This window comes from Solea solea, chromosome 14 (genome assembly GCF_958295425.1).
Source record: "Solea solea chromosome 14, fSolSol10.1, whole genome shotgun sequence".
Lineage (NCBI taxonomy): Eukaryota > Metazoa > Chordata > Actinopteri > Pleuronectiformes > Soleidae > Solea > Solea solea.
The window spans coordinates 11344634-11370597 of record NC_081147.1 but is presented as its reverse complement, the minus strand read 5'-3'; the positions used below and the strand labels follow the sequence as shown (position 1 = coordinate 11370597).

At 42.3% G+C, this 25964-nt stretch overlaps 1 protein-coding gene across 3 annotated transcripts in view; it reads right to left on the bottom strand.

The window, feature by feature from the left end:
• The window catches only part of psd2 (pleckstrin and Sec7 domain containing 2), a 42915-nt gene extending 18937 nt beyond the window's left edge, over positions 1 to 23978 (bottom strand). The window contains exons 1-3 of one of the 3 annotated variants that reach the window (XM_058649112.1): positions 23820 to 23978; positions 5553 to 6084; positions 3934 to 4698 (exon numbers count right to left, since the gene is read on the bottom strand). In XM_058649112.1, the coding sequence (XP_058505095.1) occupies positions 3934 to 4698; positions 5553 to 6013 (1226 nt within the window). In that variant the 5' untranslated portion in view covers positions 6014 to 6084; positions 23820 to 23978. Of the gene's footprint in view, positions 1 to 3933; positions 4699 to 5552; positions 6085 to 15287; positions 15874 to 23819 lie in introns of those variants that run through there. The other 2 variants (XM_058649114.1, XM_058649113.1) reach the window with 2 other exon arrangements.
• Between the last annotated feature and the right edge of the window lie 1986 nt (positions 23979 to 25964).

Sequence of the window (25964 nt, the reverse complement as noted above, 5' to 3'; positions counted from 1 at the left end):
CAGACTTGAGCTGTAAAGACGACAATGTTGATCTGGTACTCCTCCAGTTTGGTCCAGACTGAAATATAAGTTAAGGAAACTTAATTAATGCCCATGTGAAAATTCATCCTCTGCATTTTACCCAACCTTCCTAAAACTAGAAGTAGAAGGAAGCCACAGAGCAGCGCCCAGGGACCAACTGACAAGAGCATTATTACCATGACACGTGTTTTGATGGTCGGAGGAAACGGGAGCATCCAGAAAAACACAATATCTAAACATTTATTGGATAGATTCAGTTTTGTTCTCACATACATGTCAGAGAGAACTGTAATAACATTAATCAATCCATGAGTTTCAACCTTTTCAGGTTAAAAGTGGTAAAAGTGGTTGTAGCCAAAAAAAAAGAAAAAAAGGGAGAAACTATTAAAGGAAAAGTTTATTTTTAAGGGCAAAAACCCTAACCCATAAACCAAATAAATGTCCGTCTGCCCAGCTGACTGACTGACAAGTGACTAACTTGCCCTTTTTAAAATCTGTCCATCAGCAGCTGCTCTGCCCTGCAGTGAAAAAGACGAGTTGTCCATGACGACGTGGTGCCAAAATGTCTCACTGTGACACTTCTGTGGCGACCCACAGGCAAGAATGGAGGACGGCAGAGGAGAGAAATGAGCGATAAGAGGCAGCAGCACGACAGCCAAGCAGGGGAAATGGAAAAGGAGGTGATGCTAAAAAGAAAGGAGGGGGACAACGGGAGATGAGACAGATAAAAGTGGAGGAACGAGTGGAGGAAGGAGGTGAGACGGAGAAAACAAAGGGATGAAGGGACAGCGTGAAGGAGGGAAAAAGACATGAAAGACAGAACAGACTAACATGGATGAGATAATGTACTCCGTGTAGTAAGTAGACATTAAGGTGAAAAACAGCAAGGTTGGCAGCTTTTATTGCTTTTATGAATAATTGCGCGTTGACACTTCTGTTTCATGGATGCAATAAATCACTAACAGCTTCTGAGGTTTGGATTAAATGCAATTTAACTGCCTGTTTGTCTTTTCACTATTAGCTGGCTTCTCCAGAGTCCTTAGAATGAGAAAAAAAGAATCCAGTTATGCTGAGCTTTTTACTAACACTGCCGTCATCCTCCAGAAGATATAGGAGAAAAAACATGCTTGTGCTTCAGCTGTGATTGACGTGCTAAAGCTTCTCACTTCTGCCTTTTTTTAAATCCTCAAACATGTTTAATGGATAAATTGGACATTTCAAGTGTCTTCAACGCATGACTATCACTTTAAGAAGGACCAGCAGATGTATCCACTCAAGATATTTAAGTGCTCAGAAGCCTGGCAAGCCGGCTGGTAACAAGTAATGATCACTTACTTACACACACGCACACACACACACGTTTGTGAAGCATTCATACTGAGGACACTCATAGACATAATGCATTCCCTAGCTCTTTACTCAAGCCTTACACAGCACAACTAAATGCCTAATGTCCTCACTTTCCCTATGGTTTCTAAGTATTTTGGTCCTCACAAAGATTTCCATACAAGAACACACACACACACACACACACACACACATTCAAACACATTCACTCTAAGGCCTTTCTGGGCAGAGGAAAGCTGAAGACGATGATGTCATGACAAAAACAATAGCTCATTCAGCTTGGCGATGGTGGTCAGGAAACAAGACCGTGCTTAAAGGACAACATCTGTAGCCTGAGGCGAGAAAAAAAAAGGAGAAGGGGAGCCGACGTCCAAAAACCCTCCATTCACCTCATAACTCTGACTGAGCTGTGGAAGCACCAGGAGAGTCTAAGAACAAATCCCAGTGGTTAACTGAACAGATCATGTTGTAGGTCTGTGCATCTATTTGACATTCCAGTCGTTGTGTAACTGTAGAAACTGTGCGGGGGGTTAGTGGTGGAGAAAAAAGAGCAGCGCCACATGGATTGCACACAGATGCAGTTCAGGCTTCATGGCGTTCTCCCCGCAACCATGTTCAACTCCAGTGGCTCAGCACTGTCTTCTTTTGTCTCCTTGGTGCTATTAAGGTAATTAGATGTAGGAAAGCAGTGTCAGCTGTTGCCGTACTCCCAGAATTCCTTGGGGTCCCAGCACATGACAAATAGAGTGAATGAGTTACGGATGGCCGTGTCATAAAATCCTCACCGTCATAAATGTCAGCCGGTTATTCCGAGACTAAGCAGACGATGCGTTTGCCGTTCAGTCCACTGATGTGATACGTTATATTGACACCAAAGGGCCTGGATACATTTGAAATAATATGAAACCAATACAGTGTCTGTCTGTGTGTACGTTCAAGGATAAACCTCTTGCAATTCAGCAGCACTGAATTGCTGTTTGAGTTTATCAGACCCTCGACTATGAAGACAAACATTGGAAGGAGTTGTTTCGTTTCATATATACACAACAGTTCAACCTAAACAGTCCCGCTGACTCCATTAAAATGTAAACAGCCTGCTGTTTGCTTGTTGCTGTTGAAGTGCGTTGGGCAAATGTGATGTTCATGCTGAAGTGCACCGAGTTATCCAGCCGTGCACTTCATTCCCACTTTTCTTTTTCCAGACACACGACAGATTTTAAGCTGAGTGTCAACAGCTTAGATTCTCCTTCTTTATTTTTTTTGTTGTTAATTTTATTTTCACAGGTGCAACAGTGTCTGACCACTGATATTGTATATTTACACAACAAACTTCATTTTGAAGAGCCAGATTACCACATTAAACCACCCCACTCTGAACTCACAGCTGGTGCTCACGCCACCTGCTGGTTAAACCAAGGTCACACCATAACATAGAAAGCAAAGCTTCAGTTGACCTGGGAAGCAGCAGGACACGATGCAATCTATTAACTCCACATTCATTTAAAGTAATTATAAAATAAAACATGCTGCAGTGGTTGCCTCTGACATCAAGACACTATTGATCGAGACGATTGTGAGACACTGTTCAATGCACGTCGTTTAGAGTTTGAATGAAAAAGACGAGTATTTCTAATCTGAAAATAAAAGTGAGTAAAACTGAACAGGAAACGTGATAGATTTCATTATATTAAAAATATCCCAAGGTACAATAACAGTAACAGACAATTAAATCTCAATTTCATCATACCATGTAATGTTCGTTCAAACCTAGACTCCATTAAAGATTTAAGATTAATTTTTATTAATCCACTTAGGGAAAGTTTTCCTCTGCATTTGACCCATCCTAGAATTAGGAGCAGTGGGCTGCCACACTGAGTAGCGCCCGGGGAGCATTGGGGGTTGGGGCCGGGTGGGGATTTCAACCGGCGACCCTCCGGTTACAAGTCAAGTTCCCTTTCCACTTGGCCACGGGCTGCCCCATTAGTTTCTTCTGAACACGTCTTAAGATCAGCTGATGTTCTTTGGATCCCTGTCGGCTCGAGTTGGAAAATGACTGTCATTTCCAAAGAGTGCCTGGTCTTTTTTAACACCAACCATTTCCCTTCACTATTTAGGGTAACGTCAAAAAGGTCACAGTCAGAACCCACGCCAATGAATCCGAGCAGTCCCATGCAAGTATCTGAACTGTGTCTGTGGTCACCAGGATTTTGCTGAAGTCACATGTTGCAGCTGAACTTCTCTCACCTCACATTTCCCTTCCACGTGTATTGGAAAACCTATGACGCCTTCAATTAGGTGTTTAGTTTTTCCATTACAGGCTATTGTACAAAATTGTACCTTCATAGAGCTGACCTACCTTTGAGTATAAATATAAAAGTCTCATTATGGGCTAAGGGAAAACAACACTCCATACAATCAGGTGATTGTACACATAATAACTATTTTATTTTCCATTTCTGTGAAATGAAAATAATGTCACCTCAATTTTACTCACTGGACCTTTATGGGCGTAAAAAAATAATAGTTCAGGAAATTACAAGACCTACAATTGTTTTCTTGTCTTACCTGACAGAGTTGACCATGGCTCCACAGCTGTCCATGGCTTCCTGAGAGTCTGCGTGGTATCCGTTAGGGATGGCCCAGCGTCCAGGCTGGCTCAGTACAAACTCTGACCTGCTCCCTGGTATGGTGGTCCTCAGTGGGCTTCCTCCTACTCCTCCTCCAGCCATGGCTCCAGCTCCAGGGACCTTGCTCTCCCCTGTGTTTAGATCAGCACCTGGGGCGTCTGGTCCAGCCTCAGCCCCTTCTTGCTCCTGAACAGTTTCCAGCTCCAGCTCCAAAGGTTCCGGACCCTGTAACAGTGCCCTCTGTTGGATGAGCGGCGTCAGTGGAGCCTCAAAGCTGACACAACTGTCCGTCTCATCTGTGAGTGAAAGCACATCCAGGGAGTCCAGGCTGCTGTAGCAGGTCCCGCCCCTCAGCAGGGCAGACTCTACGATGCGCTCGAATGTGGAGCTGAAGCCATCTTTGTTGTCCACCTTGCTTCTTTCCCTCTCCTCCTCCTCCTCCTCCTCTTCCTCCTGAACATCAACCTGCTCAACAATCTGTTCAAACGCCGAGCTGAAACTGTCCTGGTTTCCTCTTCCCTCTCCCTCTGTCTGCTCCTCTTCTTCCTCTTCGTCCTCCACCTCTGTATCAGCTTGTTCTACATTCATCTCAAAGTTGGAGCTGAAAGTGTCCAGGTGTGCATGAGTAACACCTTCATCGCCTTCCTCGTCTTCCTCAACAGCGCCGTCCTCGTCGTCATTCTCACCTATTCCATTAGCCAGTCTGTATCAACAGGAAGCAGAGGAAAGTGTGAGATTATATTTAGCTTACGACTTAAACATACGGCAGTCACTTTTGTTGAGGTCTGTGCACATTATAAAGAAGGGTTTTATTCAGGAGTATTGTGTGGACAATGGGCAGATATTTCAGGTTGGATGGCCACAGTGACAAGTGAAGCAAGAGGAAAAATGAAAAAGCACAGTCCAATTTGCAACTGTGAATGGATGGAAGCTTTTGTCCCCTCTAGCGTTTCATCCCTTTTATTAAAAAGAATATGAATCTACTGAAGCGATGTGGGTTTGCTGCTGATGGACAAGAATAACCCATAAAATGAGTTCTAACAAAAAAGTATGTAAATCAATAACAATGACGGCATATTAGGGTATGTTTATGTGTGTATGTGTGAAAAGAACTGCATACAGTATCTATACACATGTACATCACACACACTTTTTACAGCGGTTAGAAAATTTATTGGCTCGTCCAGCTCCTTTAAAAATGAGATGATGTTTGTTTTCCATTCATTTGAGGCTTTTTGCCTTTTTCATTTTGTAAAATGCTGGTAAAGCACATTAGACTAATTATGTACTAGAGAACCACACAATGCCACGCCATTAAAAGTATTCAGTTTGGAGAAACCAGTGGAAAACATAAACACAGTCTGCCCACACACAAATTAAGTCCTATGTTATTAAAAAAGAGCCTTAAAAAGGTTGAGACTACATTTATGTGGTGATTGTACTCTATTGATTAAACTAAAGGCTCGCGTTTTAACTTTAGATCACTTTGACACCTAAAGATTTTCACACCCTGACAGTGATGGAGTGCAACAGTAACAGTAAGGACGGTGTACTAACCGCCCAGCTGGTTGAGGGTGTGTTATCTCCTCCGTAGATTGTAGCATCTCCTCATTTTCTTTGCCCTCCTCTTCCTCTTTCATCTCCACATGTGTTGCGCCCTCCTCCACCTCTGGATTCATACATCCTTCCCCTCTTGTGCCATCACTCTCTCCTTTCACCCCTTCGTCTGCCTGTTGAGCTTCATCTCCACTGCCTCCTACCCTCTCCGTTTTCATCTCAAGCTCTCCTCCCGTTGCGCTCCCCTCTCCATCCCCACACGTCTCCCCCTGTGCCTCCTCATCGCCCTCTCTGATCTCGTCTTGTAGTTTCCCCTCCTCTGTGTCGTCCTTCACTGTGACCCCCAGCTTGTAGTGGTGGGTCTCTGTAGGTGAGTCACTGGCGGCAGTGGTGGATGTACTGGCCTCCGCTTGGTTCTCTGGTGGGGTGGGAGAGGGCAGATCCTGCCCCTCCTGGGTCATGGTGGTCTTCACACTGGGAGGAGGTGCCTGTCCACTCAGGCTTTGAGAAGCGGTAGCGTCAGATCAGCAACCTGAGAGAGAAAAAAAAAATCAGCAAAAAATTAAAAGACAAAGCGCCTAGACACATAGAGGAGGAGGGGAGGCAGTTTTATAAATGACTACATTAACTGTAGCAGATAATGATATAGCCTAAATTGAGAGTCACAGAGGTCACCTTGAACTAAAGAGCAGCTGTGTGCTTCAAGGTGTGTGTGTGGTACAGATACAGAGATACATATGGCTGGAACACTGTGTCCTCTGCACCATATGATCCGAAAACACCTCTGAAAGACAGGAAGGAGAAGGTAAATAGAGAAAGCAGAGGAGCAGAGACACAGGCAGACATAGAGTAGAAGAAGAAGTCAAAATGATTTTTTCAGCTCTGCACTGATTATGTGTTTTTTCTAAATGAGTAGTGTGAGTTCTGAACACAGAGCCTCTGTGACTCCCTGCACTGTGAAGACCTTCTCTGTGCAGCAGGTACACTGAGCTCCTCACTCAGACTCAAGGGCAAATGCTAATGAGCCGCTCTCAATTACTGTTCTGCTGAGCTGGTTATACGTGAATTAATGTTGGCTTTTGATTTGTTGTTCTTTTATTTCTCGGAAAAATGAGGCAGATTATGCGTGAGAAAAATCATTTTCAAGAACTGTGTGAAGAATTCATTTAAGTGTAATCAGACAGACAGACAGCCCAAAAATGTAACAACAGTTTTGATGGAGGATTAATAGTTTTAGTCTTTCTGACTGCAAAATATTGATTACTTCCATTGAATTTAGTATGAGGATTTATAACCATCCTATCATCATAAACCTGTATTATTCTAATAATAAAGAAATACTTAATAATAATAGTATGCATGACACAGTTGGAGACAAAATATTGCACTTCACTGGGATTTTTAAGTTTTACATTATTTCAATGTGGTATCAATTTAAGTAAAAGAAGAACTAATGGTGCAGATTTTACAAAGTGTATCCCTGCACTGGTGAAGTACTGTCTCTGTTGTCTGTCGGGTCCAAACAGCGTCCTCAAACACTCCAGATCTCTGCCCTGCTGAATCATCGGCAGCACAACTGCAGTAAAATATTTACAGGGGTTCAGCCCAGTATTATCCTTGATTTAGACAACAAGCTGCAGAAAAACAGGATCAATGACACGAGAGGGAAGATGTGTGGCAGGTTAGGATGTGAGCCAAATCTGTTTCTATGATGTTACAAGTGCTTTGGCTTGGGTCCTGTACAGGAGGACGCCACAGGTCCAATAAATGTTTCATCAGAGCTCCAACAGGATGATGCAAAACCCACACAGCCAGGAAGGTTGTCACAGTATTTCAAACCTCTGGATTTCAGACATGTCAGTGAATTACTCCCTTTTTTTAGGCCATTACGTTGTTGCTGAGTGTTCACAGATACTGATACTGATGAAGCAAACAACAACAAAACCAAGAGTAAGCCAGCACACTCCTTAGCTAAGTGAACTTACTGTCCTTCACACATTAAAATACGTAAGAAGAAGTAAAGCTTTAAAAAATACAGTGCAGCATCATCAGCCTCTGTGCCTCTAATCCCTCTTACTCTAACTGCTGCTGAAAGAGTGATAATCTTAAAGGCTGCTCTGACTGATCCCTCAATAAATTCATTTCAGCCAACTCATGGTTCAGTTTTGAATGTGTTTGTTTGTTCTCTGAGAGAGGAGACACTGAGAAAAACAATGCATCTTGTTCTGTGATGTATGGCATCAGAGAGAAGATTCTGGCATGAATTCTTCCTGACAGATATTGTGATTAAATACATGGTTGAGTTTTTACATAAGGCACTATGAAAATAATAACTGGCACAAAACAAAGGACAAACAAACAAAAATAGAATCATTGCGGCCTATGCAGTTTGATAATTGCAAGTGCAATTTTGATTTGAATACAATTCATTATTTAGCTCCATCATGCAGCATTGTAGTATATTATACTGCATCATCACAGTGGAACGTGCACTGAAAAATGTTTCTGCATAAATGATTGGGGGATTAGCATGAGCTCAAATAATCCTGAACGCAGCTCGTGAATATTTGCAACACATTTCCACCTGAGTTGTTGGCAGCTCATGTTCATGCGCATGGACTCTGCATATGCGAACAAGCACAATTTGCATCCATTCAAGCAATTACACAAAGACGCCTGTGCTCAATTTAACACGTCGACAAGTACATGCACGCACACACACACACAAACAAAATTGTGACGGATCTCTAAAAATGGAAACACTGAACAGGTCGCTCACTCTCGCTTTCTGTCTCTGTCTTTGTCCCCGCCATCCTGTTTTCACTTCTCTCTTTCCATCTCTTTCTTACAGTCTAACAGAGCGCTGCCTTTCTCTGAGGTAAATGGGTCTTAGCCAGCAGAAAAACAGCAAGACGGTATAAAGTGAGCAGCAGCTCTGTGAAGAGGCTGAAGGCGAGAAGGCAGACATGCTCAGACACCCAGACGAAACACAGCCAGTGTGTGTGTGTGTGTGTGCTCAGAGTGGGTATGTCTTTGTGTCTTTGTGTATACAATTGCTATCAGCAGAGAGACGTATTGCATTCTACTTTTGTCAGCAGAACACTGGGGTTCTTAAGCCTTATCAATTTCCTTTAATTGCGATCAGACCATCTGCCAATCATGTGAGCGCACACACACACACACACACATTTGTACAGCAATCTCGGTGAGGACACTCATATAGAAACAATGCATTCGCTATGCATTCGCTAACCCCCTCACCGTAATCTTAACCATCACAACTACATGGTTAACCCCAACCTTTAACCGAAGTTTTACATAAACCTAACTCTAACCCTGAAACCCCTTAAAAAGCCAAAATGACCTCCCTTCCAGTGGCTCATACGTTTATTGGTCCTCACAAAGATGTATATAGATTTGCACAGCTATCCTTCTTAGGACACTGACTTCTATTTATTTGGATATAGTTATCCATAACCTTAACCATAACCAGTTAATACCAGGTTTGGTCCTAAAGAGGACAACTGGTCCTGAAAAGGTCAGTGTTTATGTCAGAAAAGGTCCTAAAAAGGCAACAAATACAGGCACACAAACACACACACACATTTGAAATCTTGCCAACCCAGGCATGTAAACCATCAATCCAGTGAGGATGATGCTGGATAAAAGGCCAGTCACCATTAAATAGCTCTTCGCTGTCTCTTGTGCTTTTTATATCTCTCTCTGTCTTTCTAACTCAGACATAAACACACACACACACGCGCTGCAAAGACAGAGCACACAGACACCCGCTATGGCGTAATTCATTGATTCCCTGAGACACAGAGCCGCAGTCCGCAGGGACTCTCCAGAGATAAGCATGGCTGATCTGGAAGCCAAAGAAAGAGAAAAAGGTATAGTCTGACTGGAGGCTTCACAAATACAGGAAAAACAATTGTTTTTCTGACATAATGATCGTTATTTATTGCGAGTCACAACAGTGGTGCAATCATTTTAAGAATATGCTTCAAAGAGCCACCAATATGGACGGACCAAATGAACCAATGTTATAAATGTTGCATAAAACATGACTTACATAACCAACAACATTACAAAATGTTACAGTCATGTAATGGTTTCATTACCAACACATGTTCTACAGTAGGTTGTTGTATGTAGATTATTGATTATTAATAAAGATGATAGGATTTGCTCTGTTGCACCTCAAGCATCTTTTTCTGCTTTGTGTTCTGAAAATAAAAACACTGACTAACAAGTGATACAAGTATCTGGGTTCAAGACACTTGAAATTGTGTCTGAAATCCTGTTTTCCTGTTCATCCATCTGCATTCATCACATGCCACCTGCCAGTGTACAGCCCCTGCTCTTCAAACTCAAACTGGCAAACCATGGCTTCGTCTTGTACACACACAAACACACAACAGCTGGACACTTAAGCATGTTGTGCCTTTAAGCATGGCACTTAACGCCCTTCCTGTTTTGAGTGGAGTTGCACCGCGGCCAGATGTTATTGGCCGTTATTGAATGTAAGATGATGCAGTGGAGAGGATTACCCAGGATTCCCTGAGAGTTAACAAATGTCACACAATCAGAAAAATGAAGTGAATCTCCTTCATATCTATCTATCTATCTCTCTATCTATCTATCTATCTATCTATCTATCTATCTATCTATCTATCTATCTATCTATCTATCTATCTATCTATCTATCTATCTATCTATCTCTCTATCTATCTATCTATCTATCTATCTATCTATCTATCTATCTATCTATCTATCTATCTATCTATCTATCTATCTATCCTGCAGTGCAGACACTTTTTTTGATGATGCACAATCCTTCACTGGGAGTAAGAGGTGAACAGACAGCTCATTAACCACATTAACTTGTCTAGCCTCATTACATTTGTAATGCTGCTGGCACTCATTTTAATCTGAACCATTTGTGCAGCTTTATTGTTCTGTGTACCACCATCAGGGGTTTCTTACTGAAAGACACAAGAGGTGTGAAGGACAAACTTCACTGCAACCATTGAATGAAAGTTAATTAGCTCACTCTCTAAAATGTCAGTTGTTAAACGAACACTAAGGATAGTATAATAGGTACTAGCTTAAAAGCACGGGCCAGGTGTTTTGAAGCGTATTGGCATGAGATACTGACACATGTGCCCCCTGATGCACCTGTGCCAAATCACCAGCTTGGGACACAAAAGCTTGCTCTTGCAGCAGGGACACAAAGAAAACTGATTTTAGCTGCTTGACAAAAAAGGCTCACGTACTAAAACTCACTTATATCTTTAGTATCATAAGAAACATTTTCTCACTGTTAGACAGACAGCCTTTTCTGACTGGAGGCTAAGAATTCCAATGCTTTGTAATCGACTCACTCCCCCCCACACCAATGTCTATGGAGAAAATGTTACATAACAGACCACAGGAGTTGCTGACACACTGCTGCCTCACTCAGTAAGTTTACATTTGATATTTTGTGACATCAGTGTTTGAAACCTATGTTCCAATTTCCATAAGCGACACATTTACCAAACAAAGCAGCAGCAGACCAGCTGCTCCAGTGTCTCACAAGCAAAACATTATGATTTTTATTCTCTCTGGACTTTGGTGCGGGAGAGTAAACAGTTTATAGACGTCTGTATCTACCTAAAAGTCGTGCTAATAGCAAGAAAAAGCAGTGAACACATTAATAAGACACCTGCATACAAACAGTATTGTATGTATGCAGGTGTGCATACTATCAGTGAGTGTGAGCTTCATTATCCCAGGCGGGTTCTCAGTAGTGCTGACTATGTGTCAGTATACCATATACAACCACACTTTAAATCACTTCAACTACTATAAAACCATCAGGATACCCTAACAAATGCTTTTCATTAAGAGCCAGTTAGTAATATGAAGATATGCGCTGAAATGATCAATGATAATCAGCTCTTCATGCTCCTCATCCCACTTATGTTATGAAGCAGAACAGTCTTACACTGCTAATGAACCACTGACCCTGTTCATAATGTGCAGACCCAGTGCAGCACTGACACTGTAGCCCGCGCACACACACACACACACACACAGAGCGAGAGAGTCCAGATAAGGAGTCACCTTTCAAAAATACTGTTGTGTTACAAACACAGATGCAGACAGGGAGGAAGAAGAATCATTTCCTGGTTGTTAGCTGGCAACAGGAAAGCAGGAAAATCTGGACTTGGAAGACGTCCAGAGTGTTTTCCTAGCTGAGGCTCTCTGCCTGCCTTCAGGTCACAATAGCATGACCACAGAGCCTGCAACTAAACCACACCAGCCTACTGGAGCGGAGCAGCTCCGCCAGCTCCCCCAAAGCACCCCACTATGTCCCTTCTGTGTCATCGAGGTCAACCATCCACTCTCAGTTTGTCCCCCTAAATGCTTACGTCTAAATTCATGCTCACAGTAATGTGGTGATCTGTCTCCCTAGGCACCTCCATTTTGTCATGCAAATTCAGATATAATCTCTCTCACACACACACAAACAGAAAATAACATACCCTTTCTGACACATGGAAAAAACAACATTATTTTGTTTCAGATAACCTATTTTCTTAACATAGTTTAACATGCACTGAGATTGCTTACCATATTTGGTACAGTAGTAGCTAATAAAGATTAAAAAAAGAGAAAGGCGGTGAGAAGAAGGAAGACAAACGTGATAGACAGTTATGTGCGGCGCCTGCTGCTGGAGTGTCTGGACGTCTGACACTCAGTCCAAGTTGATTACATTGGAGAAGGAGCTGCACTTTAGCCTGGGAGAGCCCACAGTTGTATTGGGGGAATTAACAACAATGAACCTAGACGAGACGTGTAAATGTCTATAATTAAGATAATAATGACTTTGCGCTTGAGATGAAAAATAAGCTGCTATCGAACACCTGTTTAAAGAAGCCACCCACATCCTAAAGGAGCACAGATGCAGCAAGTCTCTGCCCAAAGCTCACCCTCTTTTACTGCCAAAGAAAATCAATGTATTGTTGTAATATTCACATAAATGAGGGCTAAAGTGTGTGTGTGGTTATCCAGGGTTCACTGTCAACGTAATGTCGTTTGAGTTGTGTGCTATCGGTGAGTGATTCATTATTTTTGCTTTAAAGGAGTCGTTCAGGGACCACGCGGCGATGCAGTAGCTAGCATTGTTGCCTCACAGGTCACTGGTTCGAATCTGGCTCAACAAAGTCTGGTTTGTTGAGCCAGACATTGAGGCACAATGTGGGCAGGCCCGTCATAGCATGGCTGCACAAATCTGTCGTTCTATACGTGACACAAACATACAAACTAGTGACGAGCAAAGCAGTTGTTTTCAGTGTAGTGAATCATTAGAATCAGTGAATTAAAAAGATTTGTTCAGTACTTCCTTCATGACCAGAGCTCACACGCCATCTGACACAGTCAATGAAATAAAATACGGCTGAACAGGTTGTGATTTGGCTCACGATCGCCGGCTTTCAGCAGTGCTGTCACTAAATACACCAGACTCCTCTGTTAAATTTTAGATTTAGATTTTAGATTTTAGACGTTTCCTTTGCTAAACCTTGTTCGGTTTGATTCTTGTGTCAGACGTCGTGCTCATGACTCATGTCATGACACTCTCTGACCAATCAGTGGCCGGCAGTCTGTCGACGTCACATTTTAGTATCGGCCCAGCTCGCTTGGAACCTACTACAGAAATGCACCAAGTACCAGGTTCTAGCAAAAAAAACACAAGTACAGCCAAGTCGCGCTAGAACTGTATAGTGGAAAAGCACCAATGATGTGCTTGTGGGGTCTCTCCAGGTACTCTGGCTTCTTCCCGCAGTCCAAAACACATGCAGATCCAGATTGGACACTGTCATTGACTGTGAGTATGAGTGTGAGAGTGAATGGTTGTTGGCCTTGTGATGGACTAGCGACCTGTCCAGGATGTGGCTTAGGTCAGTTGAGATTGCCTCTAGCTCCCCCTGCAACCCTTAAGTGGACGATGAAGTGGTAGAAAATGGATGGATGTTTTTTTCCAAGCATGGTTTCATGAGGTATTGACATATTGTCAGCTGTGACTTTGCAGAGTGCACCACTGTCTCCCAGCACCAGCCTGAGACAGACACTCTCACTGATAACATGGTTACCATCAGGGACAGAAGGAAAGAACTGTTGATTTTCTCTATAGAAAATAAAAATGCAGTCTAACAATAATATAATGCAGCGGACATACCATTAAGATACTGTAGATACTGTAAGGTCATGATATACTTCCCAACGTCGTAGTATCTCCTGTGTCCAGACTTTTACTGCCACCCGATGGTGAAGTGGGATACTACAGGACCCTGATGTGCGAGTATTCGATATGAGACGCACAATGCGTGCAGAAGTATAAGGGCCTTTAAGAAGACAGAGATTTTATTTTGGTGAGCTTTCAATAAAATTCAGTTTACAGCTGGAAAGGGTGGATCTCATGATGAGGAAAAGTGGTAAACATATTCTCATAGTAGTGGCCAAGTCCCATTTATTACTGATTGCTAATTGGTAAATCGTGTTTACGTGTAACTCGGAGAAACCGATAAACTCAAAATACATTTATTTGCACACTGTCCACACTCTGTTGCGACTTCCGATAACTTTTCTATACAGTCTTTAAACCTTAAACAACAACAACAGTCAAAAATTGTTTGCTTCCCCAAGATTAGCAGCAACATTTCTCCTGGCCAGCCTCGGCCTTTACCTTTACACCCCCTGATGTTCAGGAGGAATAAACCCAGAAAATACAAATAAATATATGGCTCCTTCACTATTACCTTAAGCAGAAGACGATTTGTTTATACTGTCAGACTTTAATTAAATCAGTTTTTCCTGGTGTCCCTGCTGGCAGCCATTTTTTTCCGGCGAGACCACCAAGCTCTGTTTTTTTAGAGACTCAGCATTCAGCAGCAGTGTACATGGCAAAGTCTGTGTTTACAATGTGTCAATACCTCATGAAAACACACTTCAAAAAAACATGAACTGTCCCTTTAAAGTGTGCACGGAGAATACAATGCGCCTGCCTGCCTGTCTAACGTGTCTCTCTGTACACTTAGAAAGACATAAACAAACAGAAGATGGACAAGGCAATAGCCTTCTGTGTATAAGTGAGAGTGAGAGAGAGAGAGAGAGAGAGAGAGAGAGAGAGGGAGGGAGGAAGGGAGGGGGAGCGCGCGACAGCCATGTTCTCCCAGCCTCCTCGAGCTAGTAACCATGACAACAGGATGGCTGGGAGACACGGTTCAAGCTCAATTGAGGCCGGTGTCTTTCTTTTCCTCCAAAATAGACCTTGGTCGCGTTTCAAGATCGACTTGTCCTCCTAAAAGCGGAAGGAACTAACTGACCGCTTTTCACACACAAACACACACACACACACCTCCGTCAAATCCCACGGCCCGCACGGTGCACATCTCTCAGGCTACACTAACTCCACACACACACACACACACACATACACACACGCTGTCCTAAATCCCGTAGATAGTGCGAGAGCATACGTTTGGTGACAGATTAGCCAAGAAAAGCAGGACGTGAGGTCAGTCCTCACCACAGACTCTCCACAGTAATAAACTAAAAACACATGATACCAGAGGAGCAGCGGCTCCGTTATTACAAACTGCTGCGTTTATTTACGCGTTAACGCAAGATTGAACCGTTTAGCTTAAAATGATCAACGTGGTAGTTTGGGGAAATGAACGCACTCACCGGTCAGAGTCGTGCGGTCAGTCAGCGGCTGATAGTGAGAGTTAAGCGGCGGACGTAGCTCCTCTGTGCCCCGCCGCGTCTCCACATCATCACCGGGGGAATAACACTGACAGACTGGCTCTTCTTTCTCTCCACGTCCTTCCCCACTGCTGCTGCTGCCCTCCTCCCTCCCTTGTGCGCGTGCGACCGTGGACCACAGCTCGAGGTGGAGAGTCTCGCGCAGACTGGCCGTGGGACGCTGGTCGAGAACGGTTCCTGGGCGGACTGACTGATGAATGGATGGAAGAACTGAGACGGAGTCCTCCACGTCTCCTCCTCTCCGCGGAACCAGCGTGTGTGTGTGTGTGTGTGTGTGTGTGTGTGGCAGCTGAGAAATGGTGAATCCAGTCCACCTTCACTCTCCCGTGGCGCGTGAGCTGGACATGTACTGTGGGCCTGTTTTTATCAGTCAGTGAAGATTAGCTCTGACAGTTGTGTAAATGTCAATCACAGAGGGGTATTTGCTTTTCTAGAAGAAGCAAGGTAACAATATTTACGCAGACATTCTTGACTCAATTTTACTCAGGGTGATTTCAAGTGGATTCTGCTTCATCAGAAGTACACAAGCAACCTTTTCTGGCAATTTCTAGATTCATTTTACTCACTTTTGTGCACTTTACTCAAAGGTCAGCTGTGTAAGAAGTAGTGACATCTAATGGTGAGACTGCAGATTGCAGAACATTTAAATAAATAATAGATTAGTCCTTTATCAGTATCCTTCTCTGCATTTACCCATCCTCTACTACTAACCTTCCTATAGAATAAGGAGCAGTGGGCAGCCACTGAGCCGTGCCTGGGGAGCAATATGGGTTGGGTACCCTGCACAGGGGTAACCAAGCTTTTTTTTTTTACCTGTGGGGACTCAAACCGGCAACTCTCCGGTCACAAGCATGTTCCCTTTCCACTTGTCCATGGGCTGAACAAAGAAACAAAGCACTCCTTCCTTTCCCAAGAATGGTTAATGGATATAAATGGATGCATTTATATCATGCTTTTCTAGTCTTGATGACCACAGTTTTACCATTCACCCATTCATACATTCATACAACGCATCTATGTGCAGCACATCTTTCATACCCATTCACAAGCTGCTGGCACAGCTGTCAGGGGCAAGTGTCTTGCCCAAGGACACATCGACATGTAGACTAGTGGAGCCAGGAATCAAAACCAGAACGACTTGGTCTACCACTGATCCACTGTCACCAACAAACATGTCGGACCTTCGCATCCAGAAAGGCTGTCGTTCTTTGATGGTTTGTCCATTCAGGCAGCTTTAGAAACATGGTGACCCAAGATGGTGGTCTCCATAAAGCAAGGCCCTCCCTAAGGTGCATTTAAAAGATTTAATCTATGGCTACAAAAACCAAAAGTAATTCTCATCTCATACAAAAATATGGGTAGAGTATTCAATTTCTACCAAGAAACCCTCCTAAACGTCACATATTTGACATGATAGTGTATGCAAATCAAAAAATGCATGGCTATAGCTTTTTATTTTAATCAAAACACCAATCACTACATTTAATCTCCTGTAAACCACATGTGTTTGTATACATTTATGTCAGTTTTGGATTCTCTTTGTTGTATAGAACGTTTTAAACAAGGTTAACACAAAACATGACACTGATACTTTCAGCACCTTTTCGCATTTGTTTTCTAATGTGCGGGAACCCTAAATGTGTTCTAACTACTTTTACAGTTTGAATGCAGGCATAAACGTTTTAAAAATGCTTTACTTGACCCTTGAGTAATCATTTTTAACAACATTACTGTGAGTAACTTTCTGTGAGAAAATTTCAGATAAAATGTCCAATCAAATATTTAACAGACCTGGAGTGTCATTGATTATCATTAAAACCCCTGAATCTTTATCAGAGGAGCTGATTATCAGTTGAATGTGCTGTGTTTAACTGACACTGTCCAGGGACACAAATCACCTGGAGAAGGTCCCAGTATTGCCTCAGAAGAATGGATTTTGTTTTCAGATACTCCTGCTTGTTGGGGAGGGAATGACCATTTTGGGAATTGAGCAAAAAAAGCATGCAGATGATTTACAGACAGTCAGATTACAGTGTTGTCCAAGGTCTAAAGTCCTGCAGCTGTCATATCTTGGATGTAGCACTGAGAATTGGTTATGCTTCAGTTTGGTTTAGTTAGGAATTTGATGCGTGTAAGGGAAAACATGGTCCATGAAACTGTCAATATCCTGTTGTATCTGCTGCTGGGTAACTGTGATCAATAAAATATCTCAGCCCAAAAACTTGCCGGATATAAATTACAGAGTTTATACTCAGTTTGACTTGAATATGATGGAAACGGTTTCAAATTTGGAGGCTTACATTTTGTTCCACTAGCATTTTCATCATCACAGCAACTGACCGGAAGTAAGCATCCTAAATAGCCACCAGGGGGCGGCTCCATTGGTTCGCAAAAAGAGCTCCTTGAATGGAAGTCTATGGGTAAATTAGCCCACTTCTCGCTTGATTTATAACCTCAGTGAACATTTATGCAGAAGAGCTAATGATCTCAATCGCTACTTTGTTTAACGTGAAAAAGCTTAGTGTAGCTTAGTGTCAGAGTGTGTCTGTAAGAAACAAAGATCCACAGATACTTAATGTAGACAGCATCCATATTATTGGGGTTTCAGCTTAGAGATTTGGAGAGATTAAAGTGGACATGACTAGAAATGTCCATGAGAAATTAGGTGATGATTGAGCACTGTTTTCAGACATTAAGCTGTGTTAAGCTTTTTAGAATATCCCCTAGTTTCATGATGTAAATTTAGTAAATTATGTTTCTATTTAGATGAAATTAGACAACAAAGTAGGCACCAGTGGAAACCACTTTGACTGAGAGCTGGTTTTTTCAATTGGAGCCTGTTTGTAGGTCACTCCAGAATTTCCCATTGCAAAATCTCAAGATGGCACTGATCAAATCCCAAATGTTATGGGTGTCATCTCGACTGGTTGCCATTGCCTTGACCTTGAACCTGTGTTTGTCCATCCATCCATCTTCTACCGCTGTATCCTCCACATGAGGGTCACAGTGGCACTGGTGCCAATCCCAGGACAAAAGGTGGGGTACACCCTGGACAGGTCACCAGTCTATCACAGGGCCACATAGACACAAACAACCACCCACTCTCACACTCACACCTACGGTCAATTTAGAGTGTCCGCTTTGTCTAATCCCCTATTCTGCAAGTTTTTGGACTGTGGGAGGAAACTGGAGAACCTGGAGAAAACCCACGCACACACAGGGAGAACATGCAAACTCCATGAAGAAAGACCCTTGTTCTGACTGGCCAAAGGCAAGAGTGCTTACAACTACACCGACCATGTGGCCCACTGTGTGTTTACTGTAATATTGGTGACTACAAGCAGCTGACCACTACCTTACATTACTAGCTATGTCATAGTAAACACAGTTTGTTGTTGAGCTTTGATGATTGAAGAGAGCCTATGGCCATATTCTGACCACATTATTCCCTGCTGATCTGTGTCAGTTCCTCTTTTCTAAAGGTACAAGTCCTTCTGGAGGAGACTATCCAAAAGAGAAGTACTAGTGAATAAATCATGTTGGCTGGAGAACAAGGATAAAAATAAAAGTTCCTATTACACCTTACATACATGCTGTTTGCCTCTCTGGCAAGCTCAGGAATTGTTTGGATGTCGATTTCTGGTGAAGTACATGAGAGATGAAAAAAAAAAGAGTGTGAGGTTGAAATGACAATGTCTGCTCTGGGCTCGTAATGACAAAACATTGACTAACCATCCCTGTGTAAAACCAGGAAACTAAAATCAGTCCAAGAGCCAGTTCCAACCATGTTGTTGTCCTACGGTTAGAGGTGGCTGTTGAAAGGTGTTTTGGGAGTTTCTTCTCACAGTAATATTCCACACTCAAGGTCATACACAGAAGGACAGCAGCCACACAATCAAACATATGGCTCTGCTCTCTCTGCTGCCAACATTTTACAGTGTTTTCTTGTGGGACTTGAATTCTGCGCTTAAAAGGCACGAGATTTCCTGGCTTCACTGTAACATCTGCATGGACTGAGCCTTGGCCTCAAATCCACTGATCTCCAGTGATCAATAGAACATCAGAAGAGGACAAAATAAGAGGGGAGTGGTTGAAAGGATATAAAGAGAGAGGAGGAAGAGAGAGAGAGAGATAAGCATAAAGCAAAGATGATGATGTGGGCAAAACAAAAGGAGCTGCATGGTGTTTGTTTGAAGACAAGGGGAGCAGAAGGTTAGAGGCAGCTCGACAGGTAAAGGAGGTTGTGCTATGAGAGAGAGGAGAGGAGGAGAGGGGAGGGGGGGGAGGGTGCAGAGGGTTGGAGATGACAAAGAGAGTTCAGAGGGTGCACAGATGAGCAGAGAGAGGTGGAGAGGATGATGGAAATAGTTTGGGGGAAACCCTCTGCAGACGCTAAGTCAATCCTAATTACTAATTCATTAACCTGCCCAGCTCCCTTCCCCCTATTCAGCCACACACACACACACACACACACACACACACACACACACACACATACACCCCATATGCATTCACTGCTTCTTGCTCTGTCCCTCCTCCATGTCCCACGAGAAGCTGAGCGATGGATGGATAGAGAAATAAAGAGGTGTGTCTGCAGCTAAGTGACATCTGTGGGGCCGTGATGGCAGCAATGTGTTGGGAACACTAGAAATCCCTGATGTGACAAAGGAGGGGGGGGGGGGGGGTTGGGGGGGGGGGTTGCGATGAGGAGAGAAGCTAACAGCTTGTATTTTGGTTTGTTGGTGTGGGTGGTCTCCTCTGATGGAGCACATAAGCATGTTAATGTGCAGGGCAGTGGTGTCACAATATGTATATGTATGTGTGCCATCATGCATGCATTTACCTGTGTGTGTGTGTGTGTGTGTGTATACCTATATTTATATCTTTGTGAAGTCCAAAAAAGCTATCTTTGTGGAGACGTTTTTGACCTTGTGGGGACATTTTGTCTGGTTTTAGTGTTAGGGTTAGAATTGGTTTTAGGTAAGGGTAAGGGTTAAGGTTAGGTACTTCGATGTGATGGTTAAGGTTAGGGTAAGGGGTTTGGGAATGCATTATGATGTGTCCTCACTAAGATATAAAAACAAGTGTGTGTGTGGGGGCAATCATGCGTAAATCACACTAGGATAGTGTGTGTGTGTGTGTGTGTGTGTGTGTGTGTGTATGAAGATTAATCAATATGCTGATGTTGGTGTGGTGAAATTATAACATTGTGAGGGGGAGGAGCACGACAGACCGGTGGTGTGTGTGTGTCTCACGCCTTATAGACTCAGTAGGCTGTGTGTTTGTTTGTGTTTGTTTGTCTGTAAGCGATAGAAGTGCACACACACACACACACACACAAACACGTATTTGGCTACACACAAACCTCATGCAGCAAGCCTCTGCACATGCTTATACAGGCAACTCAATGTAAAGATAGATACAAAGGTACACACACACACACACACACACACTCGAGGATCAACTTTGTTTCTACAACCAAGTGCACATACAGACACACACACTCACTCACAAACAAGAAATGATGCACTCCTGCTGAGTGAGGCAGAATTAAATAAAGAAATCCTCTAAATGAGCATCGATCCACAGAGTTTACGGCAGTGGCTCTGTCTGCCACAGCAGGGCAAACAACAGGGGACAGAGAGACAGCTGGGGTACACTCGTGCTCAGACACACAGCACACACACACACTCTCTCTCTCGCTCACTCTCTCTCTCTCACACACACACACACATATACATTGGTTTACGCAGCTATTGTTCTTAGGGCGACCTAAGAAAACCTAACCTAATAGTTGGCCATAAAACCAAATGAACCATGTAAAAATGAGATACTCAGTTGTGCAATGTTAAAAGAAGCAATGTGGTAAACTTGTCCTGTGTTAAGAGCAATACTTGAGATTTTACAGAGATAACTGGATGGCCTGGAGTAAAATATCGTCTCTTTAACTTGAATTGAATGTAATATAATCAATTTTGTAAATCCATCCATGATGGTGCATACAGTTCATTGATATAATTCATTTATATCCATAATTCATAGTTATTTCCATTTATATATTTACATGTTTACATTTCATATTAATGTTTGGTTTCATGATATTGAGTGACGCATGATTTGATTTATGTGATTATTCTTATGTACATTATCTACTACCCTGATCTCGCCTTATTGTGGAGACGTAGTTTGGTTGCTCACTTCCGGTTATTAACTTCCGGTTCTTCCTGACGGAAATTGACAAGATGCTCTAACTGTTAGACAACTTAACAGTCTTTTCTGGTTCCCGAGCTTTATAAGGTTTACGTTCTTCGCAAAGACATTGAGGACAAGTTTCAAGGACCCTGCTATTCCCTCATTTGTGGCAGCAGCCAACGAGGTATTTTTTGTTGCTGTATAATATTATTTTTGGTTTGTATCAAATTGTATTGCTAGCTACGTGTGTAGCCTACGTTTGGTCTGGTCTGGTTTTACTTTATTATTTGTGCTAATTGTAATATTTTATGTGTACAGTTTTCACGGTGCTAATGAAGATTTGGACGCTTCATTAAATGAGTTAAAGAAAGCCACAGGTGTCTGTCGTGCCTGGAGGGAATCATAAATTTACAACCTGTGAGTCCATCCATCTTCTAACGTTTTATCCTCCACATGAGGGTCACGGGGGCTGCTGGTGCCAATCCCAGCTGACATAGGGCGAAAGGCGGGGTTCACCCTGGACAGATCGTGTCTATTTAGTGTGTCCAATTTGCCTAATCCTCATAACCAATTTGTTTTTAACATATATATATTTTTATATATATGATTGTTCTGGAGACAATTAGTGATGAGTTGACTGTTGAGCATTTAGCAGCATTTAGAGTCGCATACTTCCTTCAGGAGTACAGTGGGTAGAGAACAAAAGAGAGTGAATGGAAGGGCAAAGGATTAGTATGATCAACAAAAGACCAAGAAAAGTCATAAATGTCATACATGCAACTGGACAACGGCTTTCTACTAATACTTCAAATTCACTATTCAACACTTAATCGCCCAGACATTTATTTCCAAGCTGCTGTACATTCATAAAAGTGTCACCACCTAACATTTTCTTAAACCACAAATCATTATTTTTGTATGCACTATGTACAACATACTATGTACTGCATCTAATCACTGCTGGCTATAACTCAGACAGAATCCATCTAATTTCACTTAAATATTCTCAGCTAAAGCCGGTAAGTGTGATTTTACCAAATCAACATGGCAGACAAACTGTGCGCTCACTACTAACCTGTGGATTTTACACTGGCGACATTAAAATGTATCACTGTTCAAGCTGTCAGTTTTTATAGGCACCGCGTTACAGTAAATGCCACCATTAAAATCAAGTGTGTATTCACATCTGGGCAAGGGAGAGCAGCATGAGATAGTTTAGCACTTGTACTGACAGGACATGTCGGACATTATTATTTAGCTGGACTCCAGCGTTTCCCTTGACTACCTCATCAGCTTTCATTACCATAAAGAGGAGGAGGACACAGTGTGTGTGTTTCATCTGGGTCATTCTATCCACAGGCATGAAAAAGCGGTTTACAATGACACACATCTCTTCATGTGACAGAGACAAATACAGTGGGGGAGGGTCTTTATATGAGCATCAGTCATTTCCACCTGTGACCACTTGTCAAGGTACGTGTGTGTGTGTGTGTGTGTGTGCACGCGTGCATGTGCTTGACATGAAGCTGCAGAAGAAGAAGAATTGATCGCCACCATATTCCTCAAAATTTCCCCAGAGAGACGAGAGGCTGAAGTGTGTGGACACAAACACCTCTGTCCGCACATCTTCATACAACGCTGAGGAATCTATGTGTAAATGTATCTGTCAATGAACATCTTGTTTTAGGAAAACATAACAACAAATTGATTTTTTTTTTTTTTTTATCGTTTTTGCTTATTTATATGGATAATTTATGGAGAAACCAGTGGTATTTATTTGTGTTCACATGTCTGTGTGCTGCGAGATAAAGACCACCAAACAACACTGCTGGGTTTGCCAACATGATGACAGAATGTGCCGTGTGTGTTGAGACACTTTCTGTTGTATTTGTGTGTGTCTGTGTGTGTCTTTGGGAGGAAGGACCAAAAACAGTACAAACCACATAGGAAGCAAGGACATTTTGGGAGAGTGAGGACATGTTTGGCTGGTCATCACACTTATAAAGGGCTTTTTCAGGATTAAGGTTGGTTTTTGGGTTAGATTAGGTTAAAGCGCAGCACTCTGATGAGAACGGGGCGGGTTTCCCGAAATCAGCTTTATTAAGAACCAATTCAATTAGGGTTAGGGTTAGGTTTATTTTAGGGTCAGGCATTTAGTTTTGGTGGTTAAGGTGAGGGATAAGACTTTGTTTAGGCTGTCCAAATTAACAGAAGTCAATGCAAGATATATAAGGTATATAAAGATCAAAGTAAACACAGTACCTTCAGCGATATGGCTTGTAGATTGAGCAGATTCTTTCAAATAATTTCTTGAAACCCTTCTTCTTCTTCTTCTTCTTCTTCTTCTTCTTCTTCTTTGTTGATGCTTTACTTACTTACCCCTTACTCTTTTTTTTCTCCTTCCCTCATTTGAATACAAAGGATCAAAGTGTGTAAGCTCCTTGTTATGTGTTTCACTGAACTGCACTGAAGGAACTTTGAACTTTGTTAAAGGACTTTGAAATGTGGATAAAGAGCTTTGAACTGTGACAGGGAGCTTTGAACTGAGGAGGGCAGCGTTACACCTCATGGTGTACGGCCTGCTGGACGTTATAAAAAGAAGAAGATGAAGAAGAATCAAAGCAGGAGATAAGATCTAGAACCAGAAAAAAACATTTTGGATGATTAAATCCTATAGGGAAATAAAGCAACGTGATGTATGCCAAGTAATTGCCTAAACAATATCTAAAACTCACACAGTCGTTACTGTTTTTGGTTTCAGCAGATTTTATTTATGACGACTGAAAGACTGGGGATCACAGACTACACGATTTGTCCAACCAACTGAACACATCAAACTCTCGCGAGGGCGACCACGGCTACAAGATCAACAGTTTAAAGGGTAAACAAACTTCCTGTCGTCTTCTGACGCTACTTCCTGTGTCCCATGTACTCTTTTTCATTGGCTGTTGGCAACATGTGTTTGCAGTTGGGTCAACAATCAGTAATCACTACTCCATTACATGTTTGATTGACTACGACTGAGGTAGTTTCAGGTCTGTAGATTTATGTGACAACTAGCCATGCTGACTGTCTTAACTAGTGTAGACTGGTGCAAAGAATCTTGTGCGTCCCCAGCTTTAAACACATTCTAACCCTAACCCTAACACCAGGTCTCGATCCCCAACGTCCCTTCAAAGTCAAAATATCCTCACATTCTAAAAATGCCCCACACTCTTTATGGTTTACATGTTTTGCCTTAAAAAGATATTAACCCTAACCTTAATCTTACCACAACTCCAATCGTAGCCAGAAATCAGGTTCTGCCTCATTAGGACCAGGTTTTTGTCTCCATGAGCAATTAAACTAATTTCACAAGGCCTCATAAGATCACTGGCACCAAACACACACATCTCCTTTCTTCCTGTCTCTTTATTGGTCCAAAAACAACACAAAATGGAATAGTTAGATGTATATTCTACAGATCTATTCAAATAAAAATAAAGAAAACATTCTGTGGAACATAAACAGTTTTTTTGAAAACAAATACTTCTATCACAGTAATGCTTTACAGCTCAGATATTGACATATTATTTTCTCAGTCAATTACTCCCTAAAGACTAAAAACAATCCCTTGAAATCGTTTTATGATAAATTATTCAATTGGAAACTAATATTCATTGATATTCAATCTGTTGAAGCATTTATGATCATTTTAATGGACAAACCTTTTCTGGTAAGTTCTGTTTTGCTTGTCACCAGCAGAGGGCGCTGTTCAAGCATAAAATGCCATTTAAAGGTGACCACATTTCTAATCCTCTCCACGTGGATTGAGCAGTGTTAACAGTCAGGACTTTCCAGGGTGTGTCCTGTGAAGGACATAAAATGCAACAGGTGACAAAGACAGGCGTCTTGCTGTTTGTCTCACAGCTTTCCGGTCACTCTGTGATTCCTGTAACAGCACCATGCTTTCAGAAAGGTGTGGCCCCATGGTGATTAGAGAAGATTAATGTGAATGTGTATAATTAAATAACGACATTCTGCCACAGATACTTGACTGATCACTCACGTTTACCTGCTGTATGTAGGTCACTGCTTTGTTGTTGTTGACCTGACCTCTGACCTTTCTTTTGTTTGTACATTTCCCAAAAATCTAAATTCCTCAGTACAATATTACCATGAGGAAATGAACAGGTGACAACAACCATATTACTGTAAATCTAGTTCAGACGGAAAGGTTTACACTATATAGGTCTAGTAAAGTTGGACTTTAACATTAGGTTCAGATGTGAGGTTAGAGGTTAACTTGAGGCTCAGAGTGAGGCTGGGGCAGTGTTGAGTTCATCTTAAATCTAAGGTTTGTCACTGTGTGTCAGTGTGTACAGTAGACCGTGTAGACCTTGAGCTCTCTGCTCTGATAACAGAAAG